General features: G+C 36.7%; 1 protein-coding gene across 1 annotated transcript in view; it reads left to right on the forward strand.

The window, feature by feature from the left end:
- Nucleotides 1-17,101, forward strand: part of LOC108971263 (tyrosine-protein kinase Drl) — a 108,404-nt gene extending 91,303 nt beyond the window's left edge. The window contains exons 2-4 of the mRNA XM_018937220.1: nucleotides 12,154-13,510; nucleotides 13,945-14,241; nucleotides 14,366-17,101. Coding sequence (XP_018792765.1) covers nucleotides 12,154-13,510; nucleotides 13,945-14,241; nucleotides 14,366-14,477 — 1,766 coding nt within the window. The 3' untranslated portion in view covers nucleotides 14,478-17,101. The remainder of the gene's footprint in view (nucleotides 1-12,153; nucleotides 13,511-13,944; nucleotides 14,242-14,365) is intronic.
- Nucleotides 17,102-20,758: the final 3,657 nt, after the last annotated feature.

Consider the following 20,758-nt stretch of genomic DNA (forward strand, 5'->3'; position numbering starts at 1 on the left):
CCATTTATAACACACAGRCATKCTACTATCAGGAAAGTATTCTTTCTACATTTCAATTATAAATTTGACACATTGAAAAATWATTTCAATAGAAAGACAACTATAGGTATAGGGGTCTAAATATTCGGTACCAATGGTCTTAAACACTTTCTGTTGGATTTGGACAAGATTTGGCCATATGGTGGCATACTCTAAAGGTTTATCTCGTTATTGTAATTAGTTTATATACTGGAAAAGGAAAATATGTGTTTTCAACTAAAAGTGGACGGTGCCACATCCGTCGTTCAATTTTGACTACGGCTGCTTTAAAGCCGTGTCATACCATTTCGGGGGTATTTAATGTCTCTGGCGTAAGCAGTACCCTTATATGGGGAGTGAGCGGGGTTATCATCCAATTTCATCCATTTCTACCTGACGGTGACACTTCCTATATATATATTTGCACTTGACGACTTTTGCTGTTTTTGCTTTAGTAGTTTAGGATATATAYGCATTAATCTTAGAGAGAGGGGCCACTTTCACATTTTCAAAATTTTCTCCCACAAGTACCCCTTGCTACTGCAATCCCTTGTGCCAAATTAGAGTTTTATGGGTGACAATGACGAACTTGTAAATTTTTCCTGAAGGAACGCGCATACCAATTTTCATTTTGATTTTTTCTCAAGTAATAGCTTGAAAGGACGGACGGACAGACAGACAGTCACCCGAGTTTCAACTAGTCTCGTCGTAAACTAGTCTGATCATTTATATATATATACATATATATATATATATATATACTTATATCAATCTCGATGAATTTTGGTTAATGCATATAACCGTTAGGTGAACAAAACTAAGTAATTTGGTGAAAGCAAATTTAATTTCAAGTGCCTTCCTTGGCACAATAATTGGTAGGTGTTAAAAAGTATATAGTTAGTAACAATAGTGGGACCATCAGCTSCCTTCGTATGACAATTAATTTTTTTCCTACTTGTGAACACTATGAGTATTTCAGGACGTAAATATTTGCGCTTAACCCCACTATTACTATTAAGGGTTGATTTTCCGCAATTTTATCYTTGTCTGTATCCTATCCTATCTCTTGTCAATGTAATTCTTTTATTTTCCAGTGCCTCATTTATTATGATGTCGATACAACGCGCTATGCATTGCTCAACGCTTAGTACGTGGGGAAAGAAACGGTAGTCGGGCAGTTGCATAGACAACTGACAGCACTTTAGTTGAGCAACACGGATTCTATGCCTTCAACATTATGATTTAACATTGGCGCAGTGTCGACTCATCATCCGGCCACTATTTGCCCTATTGCCCAACGTTTATGGGTGTCATCAATTTTGCTGTGCTGCAACGGCAGCGCGCTACTCATAGACAAGAGCATTAGAGCCGTCTTAACGCAGTGACGCGCTCATTGTCATCATGTAGCCCACATTGATACCATGGACTTTTTATTTTTGCAATTTTTTTTAATTTTTTCCGTGTCTGACGTTGTCGGCCACCACAAACATGCTGGCAATATGAAAGAAAGYGAGCAGCAAAAGCAGCATGTTCTCTTGGCAGAGTAACAGCCCACAAACGACTACGACCCAAGCACTAGTACAAGCAGCAACGTCACTTAATTTGGTATTGAGTGCTGACATTCAGGCATYCAACAATGTCTGATATTCCAGGCATTTGTCGCACCTGCACTGATTCGACTTCCTCATGTGAGGAACACAATGCTCGCGACAGACTGCAGCAGCACGACAGTGAACTGAAAATGGCGKTGTGAATCCTACTATATAAACGTTTGTGAGAGGGCAGCAACATAACAATGGCCGGCATGTACACAAAACTACGCAGTTGTCCATTTTGCATCTACACAATTTCATTGTGGGCATACTAATACCTTGCACTTCAATGAAATTTTAATATTTTGTTCAAAGTGAAATTTTTAAGCAAAAAATAAGTAAATAGGTAAATTTATTTGTTTTAAATTATCAATTGTTATTATAAATGATGTAACAGAGMTATTTTATGCTTTTATTTGTAAAATAACGTCAGGTTTGTTAGAGCTTTGGGTAATTTCACATTTTACATATTAGTGGCAACACCACTCTACCTCATCTCTCTATCTTCCATTCTACTGTCAACTCTACTGTCGTCCTACTGTCGTTGGCAAATATAGGATAAAATTGAAGTTAGCGAGAACCATAACTGTCGGCCTGCGGTCGTGTAGTCGTTCAGCTGTCAAAATAGGTCCGTCCATAAGAACGTGTGTAATTTAATATTTGACAGATGTCGTTTGCAGTCTGTCGCGAGCATTGTATTCCACACATCAGTTTCTCAGGGCTACCAGCCGATTCAGTAACTTTCGATGCTTCACTGTCACTTACCGTCATGTCTGCCCTGAAAACTCCTCCATCTCACCGTATGACTGTGTCTGGTGCTGCCGTTGCGGACGTCAATGCAGAGGTTAATTTTTTATCTTCACTTTTCCGCATCAGCACTTGAATTGACATCTGCGGCGTAGCTGTTCGGCGGCTGGTGGTTGCTGTCTTTTACGCGCATCAAGTCCTTAACGACATTTCTTAGTTCTCATCAGCACACATCGACAATTGATTGTTTGTGGTTTGAGTGGATCTGCGTTCGTACATAGATATGTATGTATAATGGATGTGTATAAATATGTATGTGCTATGTTTTGTTTCTGTTTTATCTGATGCTGAAAATTTATTCATAATTGAATGTCATTATTCATTTTGCCGTTGCTTAACATTTATTTATTTGCAAATGCCGAACGCATATAAAGTGCTGAGCATACAGGGAAGTCGTGAGTGAGATCGTTTTATTGAATTACCGTTTTTCGTGCTCACGCAGATGCCATTTATGAGCTTTCAGGACAAATTTTATTTTCCGTTTCTTTAAAGATAGTTCATTACTTCCACAAAAGAGCTGCGATTTGGTTTATCAAATTTTATATGCATAATTATATACGCATACATAGATTTTTAATACTGAATATAAAACAGCAAGGTATATGTCTGATATTGGTTGAAATATTCGTATGTTAAAAAAAGGTATTTAAGAACAATTTATTCATAAGTTAATTGTTGCCTCCTTAATTTCATATCCGGATAATATCAATCTTCTAACTTTTCTTTACTATTTTTGTGGTATGGACTGCCTTTGCTTTGAAGATAGTTCTCAGTCCCGCCGAACATRTTATTGAGAATGCGGTGGATGGTAAAACAAATTTTTCATCGTTTCCTCTAATTTCGGATACGAAGAAGACGTCGATTGTGAGTTCGTGCGGTACCTTCTATGAAACTACAAAATAATTTAAAATATACCTAGAATTTTGACCCATTTTCCTGTCGGTAAAAATGAAAGTGCTGTTAATAGGTTTAGTAAAAAATCAACAATTTCTAAACAAATAGTTCAAATATAATTTGTAATGAATAAATATTAGTGAAGAAATTTAATAAATCGTATTTGTGAAGAAGTGATTGAGTCACAACAACAGAAGAACACGCTACTCCGATAGGTACAAATGCACRTATCAAACTGATCGTACTACATACTTAACTACACATGGGTACAAACATATGTAAATGAATACCTTTTCAAAAACGGAACGTTCATCGAAATCGAGACATACAAATCGCAAAGGAGTAAGGTAAATAAAATGGAATAAAATAATATAATCGAAAAGAGAGTAAATGGCTGGGCCTAACAATTGCAATAAAATAAGAAACCAGCAGTCAACGGATGTCGACTGCAATAGGAACACTAGAAAAAAATACAAAAAATAAGATATCAATAGGTTTAACGATATATTCATTGTAGAAATGTTACAAATAAAACTTAATTTTATTTTCGTAAGGCAATTGTTGCTGTTGTTATAACTTGTGATGTTGGGGTACTTCCTGCAGCAGTAGGTACTTTGGCGCTTTCGCTTCGGCGCTTGCGAAGTTAAATCATTGGATTGCTGGTAATGACATCGTTGCACACTTTATGAATGTGCACACATATACAAATATACATAAAGATAAATATGTATATAGACAGATAATCCAGCTCGAACAAGATATAATTCCTTTATCAAGATATTTTGATTTTCATCTCACACAAATTTACATACGCTTGTTGATGAATGCGCACAATCACAAATACAAGAGCATACTGACGTAACTCCGCTAAGCTGTTGACAACATGTCGAAGGACATTCGTCGAGTCGTCCTGACTGTTGACTTAACTATTGAACTCGCCGAAATTCGAGCTACATCATCGTCTCCAATCCACTATCTTGCTTCACGTACACCATAGCCGCATTTGTCCACCTCTTGCGCACTACAAACCTCCTGTTATTTGGCTTTTTGCACATATCCAATTTGCTTTATTTGATTTGTACTTTGCTATGCTCAACAAATTTGTGCACTTGCGTCGTATTTGTGATTGATGTTTCTGCCTGTCAAATACTGGATACGCAAGGAAGGATCAAAGGACCATTTGTTTGCTATCACACCATCAGTATGCGAATACAATGTCTTACAACAGAATGAAAGTGTCTCCTGTTTTCAATGTTGTTGCCGGTAGATAGAGGTATGTAGATACCTGTGACGAAAGTCATACAATTTTCAATAAAGCAGTTTGGAAATTGTTTAACTCGTATTGCTACGACATTGTTTTTGTTGCTGTTGCGAATGTTCTTATTACCACTCAAAGGAGCAATATGTTTACCGCCTGGTTGTAATGGTTGCGTCACGTTGTGGCAARACTAAATTAAACAACTATAAATAGTAGCGCATTAGGCATGTTCGATTCGTTGAATAATTTTAATGTAAGGCGCATAATTCCAACATGATTATTGATATAACAAGTACGGAAGGGATAAGTTCGGGTGTAACCGCAACAAATAAAAAATTTGGGTGGAAGGGAAGATTTTATACTCTTGTAACTTCCAAGAATCAAAGTCCGAGAAATTCCTTTCTAATAATATTGGAGTAGAGGGTATTATTGACGTGATTCAACCCATTTTAATACACTGATATACTATTATCAGGAGAGGGTATTCTCTCAATTTTAATCTTCTTCTCAAATTTATTCCATACATTGCCCGATATTGTTAGTCAAAAGTTMAACTGTAGATACTGGAGTCCACATGTCCGATCAAAAGATGCCATACTTTAGTGAAATTATTTGTGAAGAGGCTAATCCCATTATATCAATTGCTTCTTGATTTATGCACTGGAAAGTGAASGAATCAAGTGGAATTTAAGAYTGTGCTATTTGAGAAGTAGGCTTGGTTGCTCATTTTTGTAATGTGACAAAAACGTRAGAGGAACCTCCGTACCAAACTTAGTCGAAATCAGTCAGTCGGGTCTCGAGATATGTGATTTTTCCGACAAGTGCGTGGAACCACGTCCTCACATGTATTTTGTATGAAAAGTGAAAGAATCATATGGATTTTGCAGGGTAAAATATAAATTTGGAGGTATTTCTGCGCACTAAATTTGATCTAAATACTTATATAAAGGATTTTAAGTAAAAATATATTATTTACATGTAATTACATTATTTATATTTAAGATCTCTGAATCATGTACTTATTGAGTTATCGCATTTATGTTAGTTTCAACATTCCGCTCTTCTGGAATATTCTACTTTACTGAGTGTTTTTAATTATACGGATGACATGACCTAGCCATCGCAGTAGCTGTCTCATAATTCGCTACACTATGGCAATGTCGTCATATAACTCGTCCAGCTCATTGTTCCATCGAAAGCGATATTCGCCGTTGCCATTGCGCAAAGGACCATAAATCTTCCGCAGAACATTTCTTTCTACCTCTGAATTGGCTACTCAGTCCGAAAGCAACTGTAGCAACTGTTGGCAAGAGTTATGCTGCAGTTTGTTTTGAGGATGACATTGTTGTTGTTCCAAGATAGACGAAATTATCTACGACTTCAAASTCATGACTGTCAATCGTGACGTGGGAGCCTAGTCGCGAGTTTATTTGCCGACAGAAGATATTTTGTCTTGCTCTCGTTCACCACCATTCTGGAGGTAAGCAGAACAAAGGGCGCTGATGTTGAGACCAATGGTATCAATATCATCGGCATATGCTACCATTTGAACACTCCTATAAAAGATTGTACCTGCTCGATTAAGTTGTGCAGCTCGAGTTATTTTCTCCAGCAGCAGATTGAAGAAGTCACACGATAGGAAGTCGTCTTGTCTAAAATATCATTTGATATCAAACGGYTCGAAGAGATCCTTCCCTATCCTGATGGGGTTTTTGTGTTGATTAATGTTAGTTTACACAATCGTATTATTTTTGCGGGGATACCAAATTCACACAWAGCGACATAGAGCCAGCTCCTTTTAACGCTGTCAAAAGCAGTTTTAAATGGGCTTTAGTCTCTTTCACAATTCGCTCGATAGAACATTATTATACGCGATATTGAGGAGTCTAATCCCATGGTAGTTGGTGCAGATTGTGAGGTATTCCTTTTTATGGATGGGAAGAGCAGAGCACACTTTAATTCGAATCGTTGGRCATGCTTTCATCTGACTATATTTTACAATGAAGGTGATGCTTTCTCCTTTTTCTTCGCCGGATTTGAATAGCTMGAACARCAATTCATCGGCTTCCGYCGCTTTATTGTTCTTCAGACGKGTAATTGYTATTCGAACTTCTTCATGGTCGAGCTATGAAACGTCATAGGAAATTGGGTTCGACAACTCCTGGTGTTATGCTTTCACTGCCATTCACTAGAGAAGTTTTTCCTCCATAATTTTGGTATACTCTGAGCATCGGTTACTATATCAGCTCTGGGGTTCTACAAGAGTATACTCCGGTCTTAAAACCTTCTGTTAGTCGCCGCATTTTTTCGTAGAATTTTCGATCATACTGAAGCATTTCGGCCACTCTATTTTTCTGTCTGCAAATGAGTATCGTTTCCYTCAACTCTCGGTATGTATCCCACTCAGCGGGCTTCTTCTTTCAGTAATACATACAGTGGACCAATAAAGTTTACATACACCTAGTTCTATTAAATGACGACACGTTTATTTATTTCAAAATGAATAAATTTTGTGTGTTTTTCTATCCATTTCAAGATATGTACTATTTATTTAATATTAAATATAGCATATCAAAATATTTTTTTTTCCCAAATAAAAAAAATTATTGCTAAAGCTTAAAATGCACCTAATTCATATCAAAAAAGTTTACGTACACCAATGATTATTTAAATAAATTCAAAGTAATTGYAATAGTTTGAGCGGTTTTTGGGCTATATTTTGTTGCAATTATTGTCTCTAGACGTCGACGTATGCTTCCCACTCGATTTCTTGTATTATTTSCAGATATTTTGAACCTCTAAGTTGACGACCCAGATTTTTGGCCTTATTTCGARGAAATTTGATGTTTTCGAATACGTTTTTCCAAATAACTCCAGATATTTTGAATAGTATTAATATCTAGTGATTGCGGGATCTATGGAGCTATTTTTATTTCCATAACGACCATTTACATAGAAGATATGACGTGTGTTTTGGGTAGGTCTCTTATACACATCTAGATGTGTATAAGAGACAGATATATAATATATTAACAAAATATAAATAAACCGATATATTGATTCAAATGGGTGAAGCTCATCTAAATATCTCATAAATTTATAATGATGTGATAGCATACATTATTTTTGCTCTATTCAGTTTAGTATTGATGGATACATAAGGATTTAGAAAAATGATTCAATCCGTTTTAAACATATAAATCCATTGAATTTATCGCAAAGTAAAACAATGTTATGGTATCCTAGTAAATAACGTGCTTCGCACAAATATGCAAATTCTGGAGAATAAGGTCAGCATTCGATTTCTTTGAATTATATTTCTTATCCTTAACAAAAAATTTGCGGTTTTAATATTTAAGGAGGTGGAAAACAGTGTAAAAATGGAAAAGCGAAATGCCAAAAATGCAAAAATGCTGAATGCGCTGCTTAGGAATCAATGTAGCAGTAGTTTCTAATGTTATTGTTATTGCTATTGTTGCTGTTTCTCTGTCGGTTGGCCATTATTGCTACTATTATTGTTACTTTACTTGTTTTTGCTGGTAGGAACAGCCGCATTTGCAATAATGCGAAATTGGCAGCGATTGCGAAAATGTTATTCTTTCTTTCGAGGCGGCTGCCTTTTTCACTTCAGCGCCCAAAAGCAGACGAGGACTCGCACTCACTAGTATTTGTCCATATGAATCTGTGCAATGTGTACACGCATTAACGGTGATGTGCACAAGCGACCGTTTGCAAGCTACGATGCTTGATTGGGCGAATTCGGCGATAAAGGCGTATCGTAGGCGGCGGGGCATTTGGGCCTATTATCTGTAAAAACAATAGAAATATGCAGAGCGAGTCAGATCTGCAATTTTTTATTCCTGCTTCAACCATTGCTTAATTTATGTGATATGTTTTAGTTTTGTAATTTTCCCAATATATTTAGCYTTGCAACAACAATGTGCTATGTTGTGTCTTTATAGCGAATAATGCGAGCAGTGCAGTGMAAACAAAGGAAGCGAGATGCGAACATGAAACACATTCAATTCGTATACTTAACGGTTATTGCGCACTCTCACATACCGTAATTTCATATATGCAATTGTAATTTGTTTGCTTTGAGTGTCTCTATTACTACTCACGTCGAAATTAATATTCTAACTTTGCGTTCACTTACTTTTATTTTCTTAATTTTTACTCTCTAATTCAAGTTGACTGTAGAAATTTTTCGAAATTCAATAACTGCTCAAACATTACTTCGTTAGCAGCTTATAGTTGGCAGCCGTGTATTTGTCGTAAATTGATGTGCGTAAGGGTGGAGGGTGCTTCATTTTTAGGCTGTTGCTATATCCTGAACAGGCAGGTTAAGTTTGCCACGAAGTTTGTAACAYCCAGAAGGAAACCCTCTTAAATATATATATACATTTATGTATACAAATGATGCCGATTTAGCCAGACCGGGTGTCCGTCCATCCGCATATACTCGAATTAGACTATCAGCTTTCGAGATATTGTTCTGAAATTTTGCACACGTTTTTTTCTTTCCAAGGAGCTGCTTATTTGTCATTATTGTAACATACAGCTGCCATACAAACTGGAARTTCAAAATTATGGTCTTGCGTACAAAATATGTTTCGTATAATGATATGAGAGTGAACACAGGTGAAACTGTTTAGTAAAATATTAAAGTTTTCAAGTTATCCATTAAGCCAACAAGAGGTTGGGCGGTTCGGTTACACCAATCTGAAAATCATTATATACTTACGAACAATCGTTAGGTTTAAAATATATTACAAAATCGTTCAAAATATTTAGGGCAGAAATCGGACATTTTAGAGCCCTAGGATTCGAAAATAAGGCCTTAGAATCACCAAAGTCTACTACATTCTTTTCAAAAATTCTTTTAAATAAAAATGTTCAAGGGTATTTTGACGTTAACAAAGATATTTTGCATATTTTGTTTTGGTGAAAGCATTAATGTATTTTGCCATGAATGAGATCCTTGCTGGTTGTTAACTAACATTTCTACCCACATATATACGTATTTGCATACTTGTGTGAAACATATACACAGACATTTTTTTCACAACACAAGCATATCAATTCGAGGTCGTTTCAAAGCTTATGGCGACCAGCTGTCGTTGAATATGCTTTTGTCGTTACAAGGGACCATGCGGACATGTAATTATCAGTTGTTGGGTAGCCAACAAAGGATTCCAATGTAATGCTAACGCGTATAATCAAACGACGAAACAAGAGAAAAACGAAAACCAAAACACAGGCAATAGTGTTGGAATGATAATGTGCGGACATAGCCACACTAACCACCAGGCATTTTTTATTTATGTGCGTGCATGTATGTGCTTGCGTACATACASTGTGCGACAAAACTAAAGCACGAAATGGTTTTATAATAGTTTCAATATTTGGTTGCGTATCCCTCATTTTTCAATACRGTTGCACATCGGCGAAGCATGGACTCAACTAATTTATTTGAYGTGTCGCAGGAAATGCTTTTCCATGCTACCTTTACTTGTAGGAATAAAAAGTCCTTATTTTTACAATTCTCACGTCTGATTTTTCGATCTAYAATTTCCTATTGGTTCCCTTTGCGGTTGAGATCTGGTGATTGTGTGAGTCATCTCAAAATCTCAATATTGTTATCAACAAACCACTGCTTTACTCAAATAGCAGTGTGTTTCTGGTCGTTGTCATGTTGATAACTCCATTTTAAAGTWATTTCTTCTGCAGCGGCAGCATAATATTCTGAAAAATTTATTTATGYTTATATTTGTTCATTATACTTTTTATATAATGAATTCCCTGAAAAACAACCCTACACTAGTATACTGTCTCCACCATGTTTCATCGCCCTTGTTTTATAACGTTGATTTGGGCGTTGTTCTTTCAGACTGCCTACCAGCTTAAGCCCATATACATATATCTTTGATATTACACATCGATTCGCCAGAAAAACGCACAGTTTTCCATTTGGTAATAGTCCAATTTATGTGTATCCTCACAAATTCCAGTCGCGTCAGTCTGTTCTTTAAAGAAATATACCACATATTTATTAAAAACCGTTAGACACAATTACTGTGCAATAAATGTGAATTCTTAGTTATGTGTTTTAGTTTTGTCGTAATAAATTTTAGGAGTTCTTCATATACGGAATTTTACTTATTATTTTAATAAGTTAATTTGTTTAATGTTTACTAATTTTAAAAGAAGAATACATGAACTAATAGTACAAATTAATAATATATACTTTATGATTTTATTCAGTTAAATACCGACAAGGTAGATTCCGTGCTTTAGATTTGTCGCACACTGTATGTGAGTTTGGAAACGTCGCCAACAAATTGCGTTCACCACGAACGCCAATATTCATGCTGGACAATGCTTCCACGCACACCACGGTGATCGATGCAAAAAATATTGTGGGCATCGATGTGGGAAGTGTTGTTACGAGCTTAGAAAATGTGGCTTCTGGTGTTAAGGCCGCCATTTAGTATGGTTTATGTGAACCCCAAAGACCACATCACCACACATATCGTAGGCCTTTGACTTGGTAACCTCACACAGGAACAACGGTTACTGTCGTTGGTCAGTTAGTAGCGGACTTCTCAAATTGAAATCGTGTAGAGGTGTCGGTCTCTTTACTTACACCATAATGTCATACGTATCGCTAATCCGTGGCCAACGCAATTTACCCAATAATCGATGATTTAAAATGCCGCAAAATATTAAAAACGATTAGACATTGCGCAAAGCCATGTAATCATGCAATACAAATTTTGTTCGATTTAGAAAATTAATTTAAACTAATTTAATGAAATTGAATTAGGAAGTCCATCTATGTACTATATAAAGTTYTAGTAGATTTTCGTAACCGTCGGCTATCGATAGCATACATCCCTATTCATGTATAGTATTATCATTCTTGTATTTGAATGCTGTTTAAACAAAACAAATTCGATGTAAAATTTGTTTATTGTATTATCTAATTATTTCGTTTGGCACAAAACTCAAAAGATTCATTCAGTTAATTAAACAGGACGAATTGGCTAGAATTAGACGTCCARTTAGATTTTAACAGGCCCAAAACACTTTGACGATACATGATGGTCATTTGGTGATGGTGTTATCATTCTTTTACTGAGGACTGCTGCACCGGTCTACAGAAATTTGTGTTACGAGTATATACATTTGCATAAGCTTTCTACTATTGCAAACCTGTCCATAATCAAATTATGAGCCAGAACCTATTTCAAGCCACGAACTAAATATGGAAATTTCTTTTCTTGTTGTAAACACATAATTACGTCGGCATTGTCACTGCTTCAACCAATCTGACATTTTTTTATAATCGCCAACTTCTTAATTGGGCTGTCAGTGTCATCAACAGAGCCCACTAAAATAAAGCACACCCACCGTCTCATTCTCTTTTCAGTTTGCAGTGTCGGAAAGGTATTGTGGCATGCAAAATTCTCTCCCCCACATACTGTTTCTTCTATTTGTACGCATACTTTTATTTCGCCCAGCTTCGAGTTTAACTCGAAATTGCCGAGCATTTAATAGTGAACGTTATCTCTTCTCTTGCAGGTGTCTCGGCTGAGTTGTATTATGTGAGGGATGGCCAGGTTAACGATTATGCGCTTAATTTTGCCGTTCCTGTGCCGGCGAACGTCAACGAGATCTCCTTTACGTGGCAGAGTCTAGCCCATCATCCGCTCCCATACAGTGTCAACATTATTACATCAGAGCCATTCGTACTGCCACGGCCAATGTTGAATATTTCACGCATCGGCGAAATTCCGCTGGAGCCACAAACTTTCGCTGTCAGTTTAAAATGCTCTGGCACACGAGACGCCGAAGTTGAGGTCACCATCGCCATCGAAATAATACTGGATCGAAAGACGAATAACATAACAGATTTGATGTTCAAACGCAAAAAAATTTGTCTTGCAGGCCCACAGGAAGACGGACGCCATGCGAATATCGGTAGTGGTGTTGGCAATTCGAACAAACATATTAACCAACCGATAGAGGGTATTTTGGAAGATGTTACTGGTGGTCATGTAGTGCATGAAAACGAGGGGATTAAGTTCAGTGAGGACGGCATAAGTCCACATGCAACTAGTAGTGATGAAGAGCATATGAGGGATGAAAATTTGTTGGGCGGTGGTCGTTTGAGCGGTCCAGGCACTATTTTGCACGATTTTGATCCCATGCTAAAGGAGACACTTGCGCCACCCACCAGCGGTGTAACCACACTCATAATTGGCGGTATACTGGCACTGATACTGGTCGTTACACTAATTGTAATTGCTTACTGCGCTAAGGGACCAACGAAGCGGCAAAATCACGGGGTACATCTGATTAAAACATCGAGCTTTCAGCGCTTACCTACAATATCATCGACAGCTCACAATTCCATCTATGTTTGTCCCTCTGTTATCACGCCCACTTATGCAACACTCACACGACCTTTCCGAGAGTACGAACAGGAACCGGAGGAATTTAATCGTCGTCTGAGTGAATTGACTGTACAAAAGTGTCGTGTTCGATTATCAAGTTTGGTGCAAGAGGGCACATATGGCCGCATCTATAAGGGTACTTACAATGACAGCCAAGAGGTACTGGTGAAAACTGTCGCTCAACATGCCAGTCAAATCCAAGTGTCGCTTTTGCTGCAAGAAGGTATGATGCTATACAATGCGGCACATCCCAACGTACTCTCTGTCTTAGGCGTTACAATCGAGGATTTTACCACACCATTTTTGCTCTATCCAGCGGCCAAGAATACACGAAATTTGAAGCTGTTCTTACAAGAACCAGCATTTGCGAGAAGCGTTACCACCATCCAGACAGTGCTAATGTCCTCGCAACTGGCAATGGCCATGGAACACTTACATAATCACGGTGTAATCCATAAGGATGTTGCGGCCAGGAACTGTGTGTAAGTAGTTGCATACATTTTAATAAGAAGAATTATTGTCACATATGTCCATATGTATATTATCTTTACGTATACACTTTTGTAATCGTTAGAAGTAGGAAAATACGATAAAGAATTCTATGAAGTTTCAATGTRTTTTTCCAACATACCATATAAAGCTTAGCTCAGAACTACGTATGAAATTGAAATAGTTGATTTAGTCTGGATTGAAAAGTTTCAACATTCTGAAAAGTTGTCTTTATTTTATTAGAAACGTCGTACGTATAATAAACATAAAGCTTTATATTTTCGAGTTTGGAGCTTCGAGCAGTAAAACAAACATAAATTTAAATTTTTGCTGGTCYTGTTAGGCACTTTGAGTATTAGTATAGTAGGCAATAATTGTCATAATAATGGAAACAAACATATTTCTTTCGTTTTCTCTCCTTCATTAGTATCGATGACCAACTGCGCGTCAAACTTACCGATAGTTCGTTGAGTCGTGATTTATTCTCAGGCGATTATAATTGCTTAGGCGATGGTGAAAATCGGCCCATTAAATGGATGTCACTTGAGACTATACAACAGAAGCACTACAACGAGGGTAGCGAYGTGTGGTCCTTCGGTGTTCTAATGTGGGAGATGTGCACACTAGGTAAACTACCTTACGCCGAGATCGACCCATATGAAATGGAGCATTACTTGAAGGATGGCTACCGTCTGGCACAACCCTATAACTGTCCAGATGAATTGTAAGTGAAGGATCGAACCYTTGAAACATTTATTTCTCATAATTTTATTTTTCAAAAGTTATTTTTAATGTTTAGTGTCACACAAGTTAACTTTATTGCGAATTTTTCTTTTTGTTTTTTGTAGATTCACCATTATGGCCTACTGCTGGGCAGTATTACCGACTGAACGTCCCTCATTTAGCCAATTGCAAATATGCCTTTCTGAGTTCCAYACGCAAATCACAAGATATGTCTAAGATTCTGAGGTAAACTGGAATAGGTAGACTTCATAATGTAAAAATTGSCGTTGTTGTACATAAATAGAAGTGAAGAGTTCTTCATATGAACGTATTACAACCCTAAGAACCCAAAGACAGATAATTAAGTGAAAAGTAGATATATTCTTACGCATGTACACATATGTATGTATATGCACCTATATGTATATRGAAGCAGGTCAATACTCTATAAGAGGTATTTTTAGACATGTGGTTTTCAAAAAGAATGCAACACATTCAATTTTCTATACCGTTATGGCCAAGAATTTAGTTTTATTAAAAATACTTGTATAAGTGTTTGCCATTATATTTTAAATATGATTTCARGCAAGTGACCGCCGCGGTTGGCTCAAAGAAATTGCAGCCGAGAGGCCAAACTTCCGACTATCTTTTGAAGCAGGTCGTATGTTAGCAATAACGTATCGAATATTCTCTTCCAAGGCGTCACATATTTTGACCAGGATCCCTACTTTTGTGCATCACCTCACGAAAGCTTTACTTCGATGATTATTATTTTTTATTATTTTCAATATAAATAATGGTTGTGTAAATGTAAAATAAAAAACAACCAAAATGATTTTATTTAATATTTATCAATATTGTTGCCATCTTTATCTGTTACTAGGATACTTTTGAACTTCAGCAACACCATCATCGTAATCYTCATCAGTATCACAGCCCTTAATTATACATTCATCACATATGATTGAGTCAACAAATTGATTTGGTAAATTTTAAATGTTCTTTTTTTTGGCAATCTTCACATTCTTGAAATAATGGGATATGAAATTAACAAAAGACAATTCAGAATCATGTTTTGATTTACATTTTCTTCAATGAAATTCCCGATATTTTTATAGATTTTTTGTTTCCTCCTTGTTGGCCAATATGCAAAAGARATTTTTCGATAATTTCTGGTCCGTGTATGAAACATATATTATATTATACAAAGTCGGGAGAATGTTTTACGATGGATATGACTTAACAAAAGTGTTGCTTTATGTTCAAGTGTCAAAATTTCTTGTTATTGAGATCATACCCATTAGACACTAGAATTAATAGTATATGCTTTTAATTTATTAAATTTAAATTTATTAAGGTTATTTAACATGCTTTTCTGCGGGGTAAGAAAAAAACTTATGGCGGTATTACCGTTGTTTGAATTCAACTATTAACCCTAAAGTATCGTTTAAAGTTGCTTCTGAATTTTTTTATGGACCTTATTTCATTKTTTCTTTTACTCAAAATCAATATTAGCTCTTATTTTTATTTTTGTTKTTAATCCATTCGAGAAATGAGCCCCACTGTGCCTCAATCGTCTTGAGTTAATCTGCCTATCAAACGACTCCACATAACCCGCACAAAAAATAATCCAACGGTGTAAAATCTCGTCTTGTTGGAACTAAAGGTCGTGTACATCAACATTCTCCAATTTAGGCACGAAAAAGTCATTAATCAAAACAGCTATTCCCCATTGGCTGAAATATTATGGTTGGTTTCAATTCTGAAGAACTATGGATCAATTATAGCCTCTGGCCATAGAGTGACTTTTTGACGATTTATCGGTGTCACAAAAATACCTTGTGGATTATTATCTATAATAATGCGACAATTGTGATTCCATTCAACCAAAAGTGTGCGTCATCGCTGAAATTTTTTTGCGTCGCGTGAATCGAATTACTAATTTGGTAATACATTTGCACGATTTGCAAACGTTGTTCCGGAGTAAATCGGTTCATTATCATATTTATAATTCGAACATCTGTCTACAATGTCAACTCCGAGAAATGTATTTCCTCATTGAACCACACGTCTAAAAACATCCGTTACATATACATAGGTGCATATGTATAACATACATATATGTATTATTGTGTGGGTAAAAAGTAGATGATAAGAGATCAGACAGGATGTTTTTATACTTGAGTTTTATTGCTTTAAAATTTTAAAGAAATTTGTAGAAATTTATTAATGAAAAGAAAACCAAATTGTATAATAAACGAATGGTAACTCAGAAGTGCCAAATATGAGTTTCAGGAAACAGTAAGTATAATTGTTCGTCGTGCAAGCTGTAGTTTATTAAGCTTTAAACAAACAAACTTAGAAAAAATGTTGAATATATCACACTCGCTGTCCTCGACGACGGTCAGCGTTCAACAAACTCTTAATTTTAAGTAGTATATACCTCTGTATATATGTATAGTATGTATGTGAGTACTTAAGTAGGGGTCCGTGTTTAAGCGTTTGATGTAAATGTGGAAGTTSTTAGGTGACGACAGTTTAATATCTATAAGCTCGTAAGACCATAATTCTCAAGTGCATAATTAGTATATGAAATGAATGTGCATACACCTAACTGTAATCTATATAGTCTAGACGTACATATACATACGAGTATGTAAACTTACAGGTATATTTAGTTAGTGTTCTCCCCCCACTCAGGTCTAGCTCTTATCCCGTGTATTGCATTCATATTTATACAATATTTTTAAGTTTTAATTTACACTCTCGTTTCCTACAATAAGCGAGTTCTCAACCTGTAGTTGCTAATCTGAACTTTAACTGAAACGAAATAAACGTCCAAAAATCGATTATTTTTAAAATTGCCATTTTATTTGGTTTAAAAAGTGTTTGGTAAGTAAATTCACCCTTTGATAACAGTTCTAGATTTGCAAATTAAATTATATTCGCACCCAAAATAGACGACTTTATTATACTCCTGCAACATGTTGCTACAGAGTATTTTATTTCTGTTGACTTAACTCGAGACAGTTAGGGATCTTTTCAAACCTGTTATATAATATATAAATGATCAGGATGACGAGGCTAGTTGAAACCGAAGTGACTGTCTGTATGTTCGATAAACTACTACTTGTACTACTGGTACCCAAAGGCGGCCGGTATTGGAGATTGGCGTAATCGAACTACCTTCACGCCCATAAAATGGCATTATACAAAAACTTTTAATGCTCCATAACAATTATGATGCAAACTGTAATTTGGTATACAGTATTGCAGTAGCTAGACACCTAATTTGTTTTTTTAAGTGGGTGTGATCCGTCCTTAAACGGTTTAATCTTCTAAATAGCTACCGATATATCATCCAAACTTTCTGAAACGAAGTTATTTTAGCACCTCTTCAAAGTCTGTGAATAATGTGTTTCAATAATGATTACAAACATATAGTAACCACGGCCACTTCCCACATAACGGTTTTATTGGAAACTACTAAAGGTGTGATAACTCATTGAATAAATGCACCCCAAACAAATCTCACGACCAMATTGGTGGGAAAGACCAATGGACAATGAGAACGGCACCTCCCAACTTCAGGTGAAATCCAATGCCTTAGGAACTACTTGAGCGATTTCAATCCAATTTGGTTGGTGAGGTTACCTAAGCATTTCTATTATACATTGTGGAAATAGGCGAAACTTCTGAATTTCACTTCACTTCACATGTGTACAAATCAAATACCAACGAAGCTTTCAGAAAAAAAAAAAAAAAAATTACACAAATAGTGTCCTCAAGGTTCTTCATGTTATGTCCAAAAATTGTCCAAATCGAACAATAACTTGTGCCAAAAATGCTTAAAACCGTGTCAAACTTTCCTTAGGCCCAAACTGACGGTTCCTTTTATACCCCATCTTTCTGTCAATATAATGGTGTTTCCAATAAGAGCGCTACAAAACTTTCGACAGTTTTCAAACATTAATCGGCCGATACTGCTGCAATTTTACGTTCGATATTCGAGTGAAGTTCACCACACGTCACTGACCAATTGATTGAGCCATTTCGTGAGATATCACCTTKGGAAAATTTTGTTTTCTATAAATCGATTGTGACATTTGATGTGTGGCTTGTGGCGCCGAATGTTGGAACCACATATAATCTAATTCCGTAATTTTTTCGGAATGCAATGGTGACTCTTGGAGTATGTACGAATGTACTTTCCCAGGAATAATGAATTTCGTTGATATCGTAAACCGTTTTTGTTTATTTAAAAAAAGATATTCTAGCGCTCTTTTGAAAACCCGCTCTTAAAGTTGAGGCCACTGATCGAATTTCTGTAGTAAATTTTAATCATTTAGACTCGTAGTTTTATCGAATATTTCATTTTTATGATAATATGGCAAACCTTACTGAAGAGAAATGTCAAAAGAGCGGGAAAAAATATGGCGATGTTTGCTGTCTACCTTATCARTCTACTTCTGTAGTGGCCTATGGAAAACCAATACATAAGTGTCTTAACGGTATCCAGGAAAATTGTTTTCAAATAACAGTGTACTATTGCCTTAAMAGCATACTTTCCATAGTAGAATATAAATACAATATAATGCCAATACTTAGAGGTGTTTTTCAGGCTTTGATCCTAGAAAGTTGCGAGAGTATACAATTTTCGGTTACATCCGTACTTAGCACTTCTTGTTCTTGTATTCGTTTTAATAGGTTTTAAAACATTTCAAACACAACAAGTACTTTTTAAACCCCTATTATTGCTGTTTTATTTAATTGTGGAAAGGAACAAGAGAAGAAAGTGGTGATTACACTTGGCAGGATATTAAAGTTCTGTTGAGAAACATTCTCAAAGGATCTATCGAATGGAGACAGCAGTAAGGAGTTTTGTATGTTGACAACCATAGATGTTCTGACTGACCCCTCCACGACATTTATATTAAATGAAGAATTTAAACAAGACAATAGAATGAAAAAAATTACTTCGACTAATTGGAAATATTGCGAAAAGGAGAACTGAAACTCACTGAAGCTATTCTACGAAATAGTTGCTATTGCGAGAGTTTACGAAATATTTGCTTTGCATACCATAATGGGGTTTAGCTTTGCGGATGGCTRCTAAAGTCAGTTTACTTCAAAACGATTGAATGCAATATTAAAACAAGAAAAAACGCTTACTTCGGCTGAACCGAACCTARTATACCCTTAACAGGTGCATTTCTTTTAGTAACTATGTGCTCAGTTTGTATGGAAGCTATATGCTATAGTAATCCGATCTGAACAATTTTTTCGGAGATTATATTATTACCTTAAGTGGATTACTGTGCAGCAAAAAACGCACACCATCAAACACAAGGRAGGTTCGTCGTCGAGAAGCTGCAATCACAACAGACAGCCGAACAATTTTCTACTCGGCTTGCACTCCTGCTCTCTGAGAGCACTCGTCAACAACTCGGTATTAGGGAACTGTGNAGAAGCTGCAATCACAACAGACAGCCGAACAATTTTCTACTCGGCTTGCACTCCTGCTCTCTGAGAGCACTCGTCAACAACTCGGTATTAGGGAACTGTGKKACGGCATTTCAAACTCCTTACGTGCAGCTGCAACCGAAACCATTGCTTTTCGGAAAGTGCAAAAGAACAGTTGGTACGACGAGGAGTGCCGTGTCGCAGCGGAGAGAAAACAGGCTCCCTACCTCGCAACGTTACGATCGACTACAACACGTGCCGGATGGGGTAGATATCGAGAGTTGAAGAGGGAAACGAGACGCATTTGCAGACAGAAAAAGAAAAACGTCGAAATGCGTGAGTACGAAGAGATTGATAAGCTGGCCGACAGGGGTAATGCTCAAAAATTCTACGAAAAAATGCTTCTCCAGCCTGCTAAATGGCAGTGAACGCACAACGCCCAATCGATGACGATGGAGCAGACGTTCCATTGCCCGACCAGGAAGAAGTTCGAATAGCAATGACCCGCATGAAGAACAACAAAGCGACGGGGGAGGATGGATTGCCAGCCAAGCTATTCAAGCACGGCGGCGAAGAACTGATAAGGAGAATGCATCAGCTTCTTTGTAAAATATGGTCGRACGAAAGCATGCCCAACGATTGGAACTTAAGTGTGCTATGCCCAATCCTGAAAACAGGAGACCCCACAATCTGCGCCAAMTACCGTGGGATAAGCCTCCTCAATATCGCATATAAGGTTCTATCGAGCGTATTGTGTCAAAGATTGAAGCCCACCATCAACAAACTGATTGGACCTTATCAGTGTGGCTTCAAACCTGGAAAATCAACAACCGACCAGATATTCACCAAGCGCCAAATCTTGGAAAAGACCCTTGAAAGGAGAGTCGACACTCACCACCTCTTCGTCGATTTCAAAGCTGCTTTCGACAGCACGAAAAGGAGTTGCCTTTATGCCGCGAGGTCTGAATTTGGTATCCCCTGCACTCGCGACTTGGCACTCACATCATTGTTGACAGTCATAACTTTGAAGTTGTAGATAATTTCGTCTATCTTGG

This window comes from Bactrocera latifrons, unplaced genomic scaffold (genome assembly GCF_001853355.1).
Source record: "Bactrocera latifrons isolate USDA-ARS-PBARC rearing strain unplaced genomic scaffold, ASM185335v1 scaffold_332, whole genome shotgun sequence".
Classification (NCBI taxonomy): domain Eukaryota; kingdom Metazoa; phylum Arthropoda; class Insecta; order Diptera; family Tephritidae; genus Bactrocera; species Bactrocera latifrons.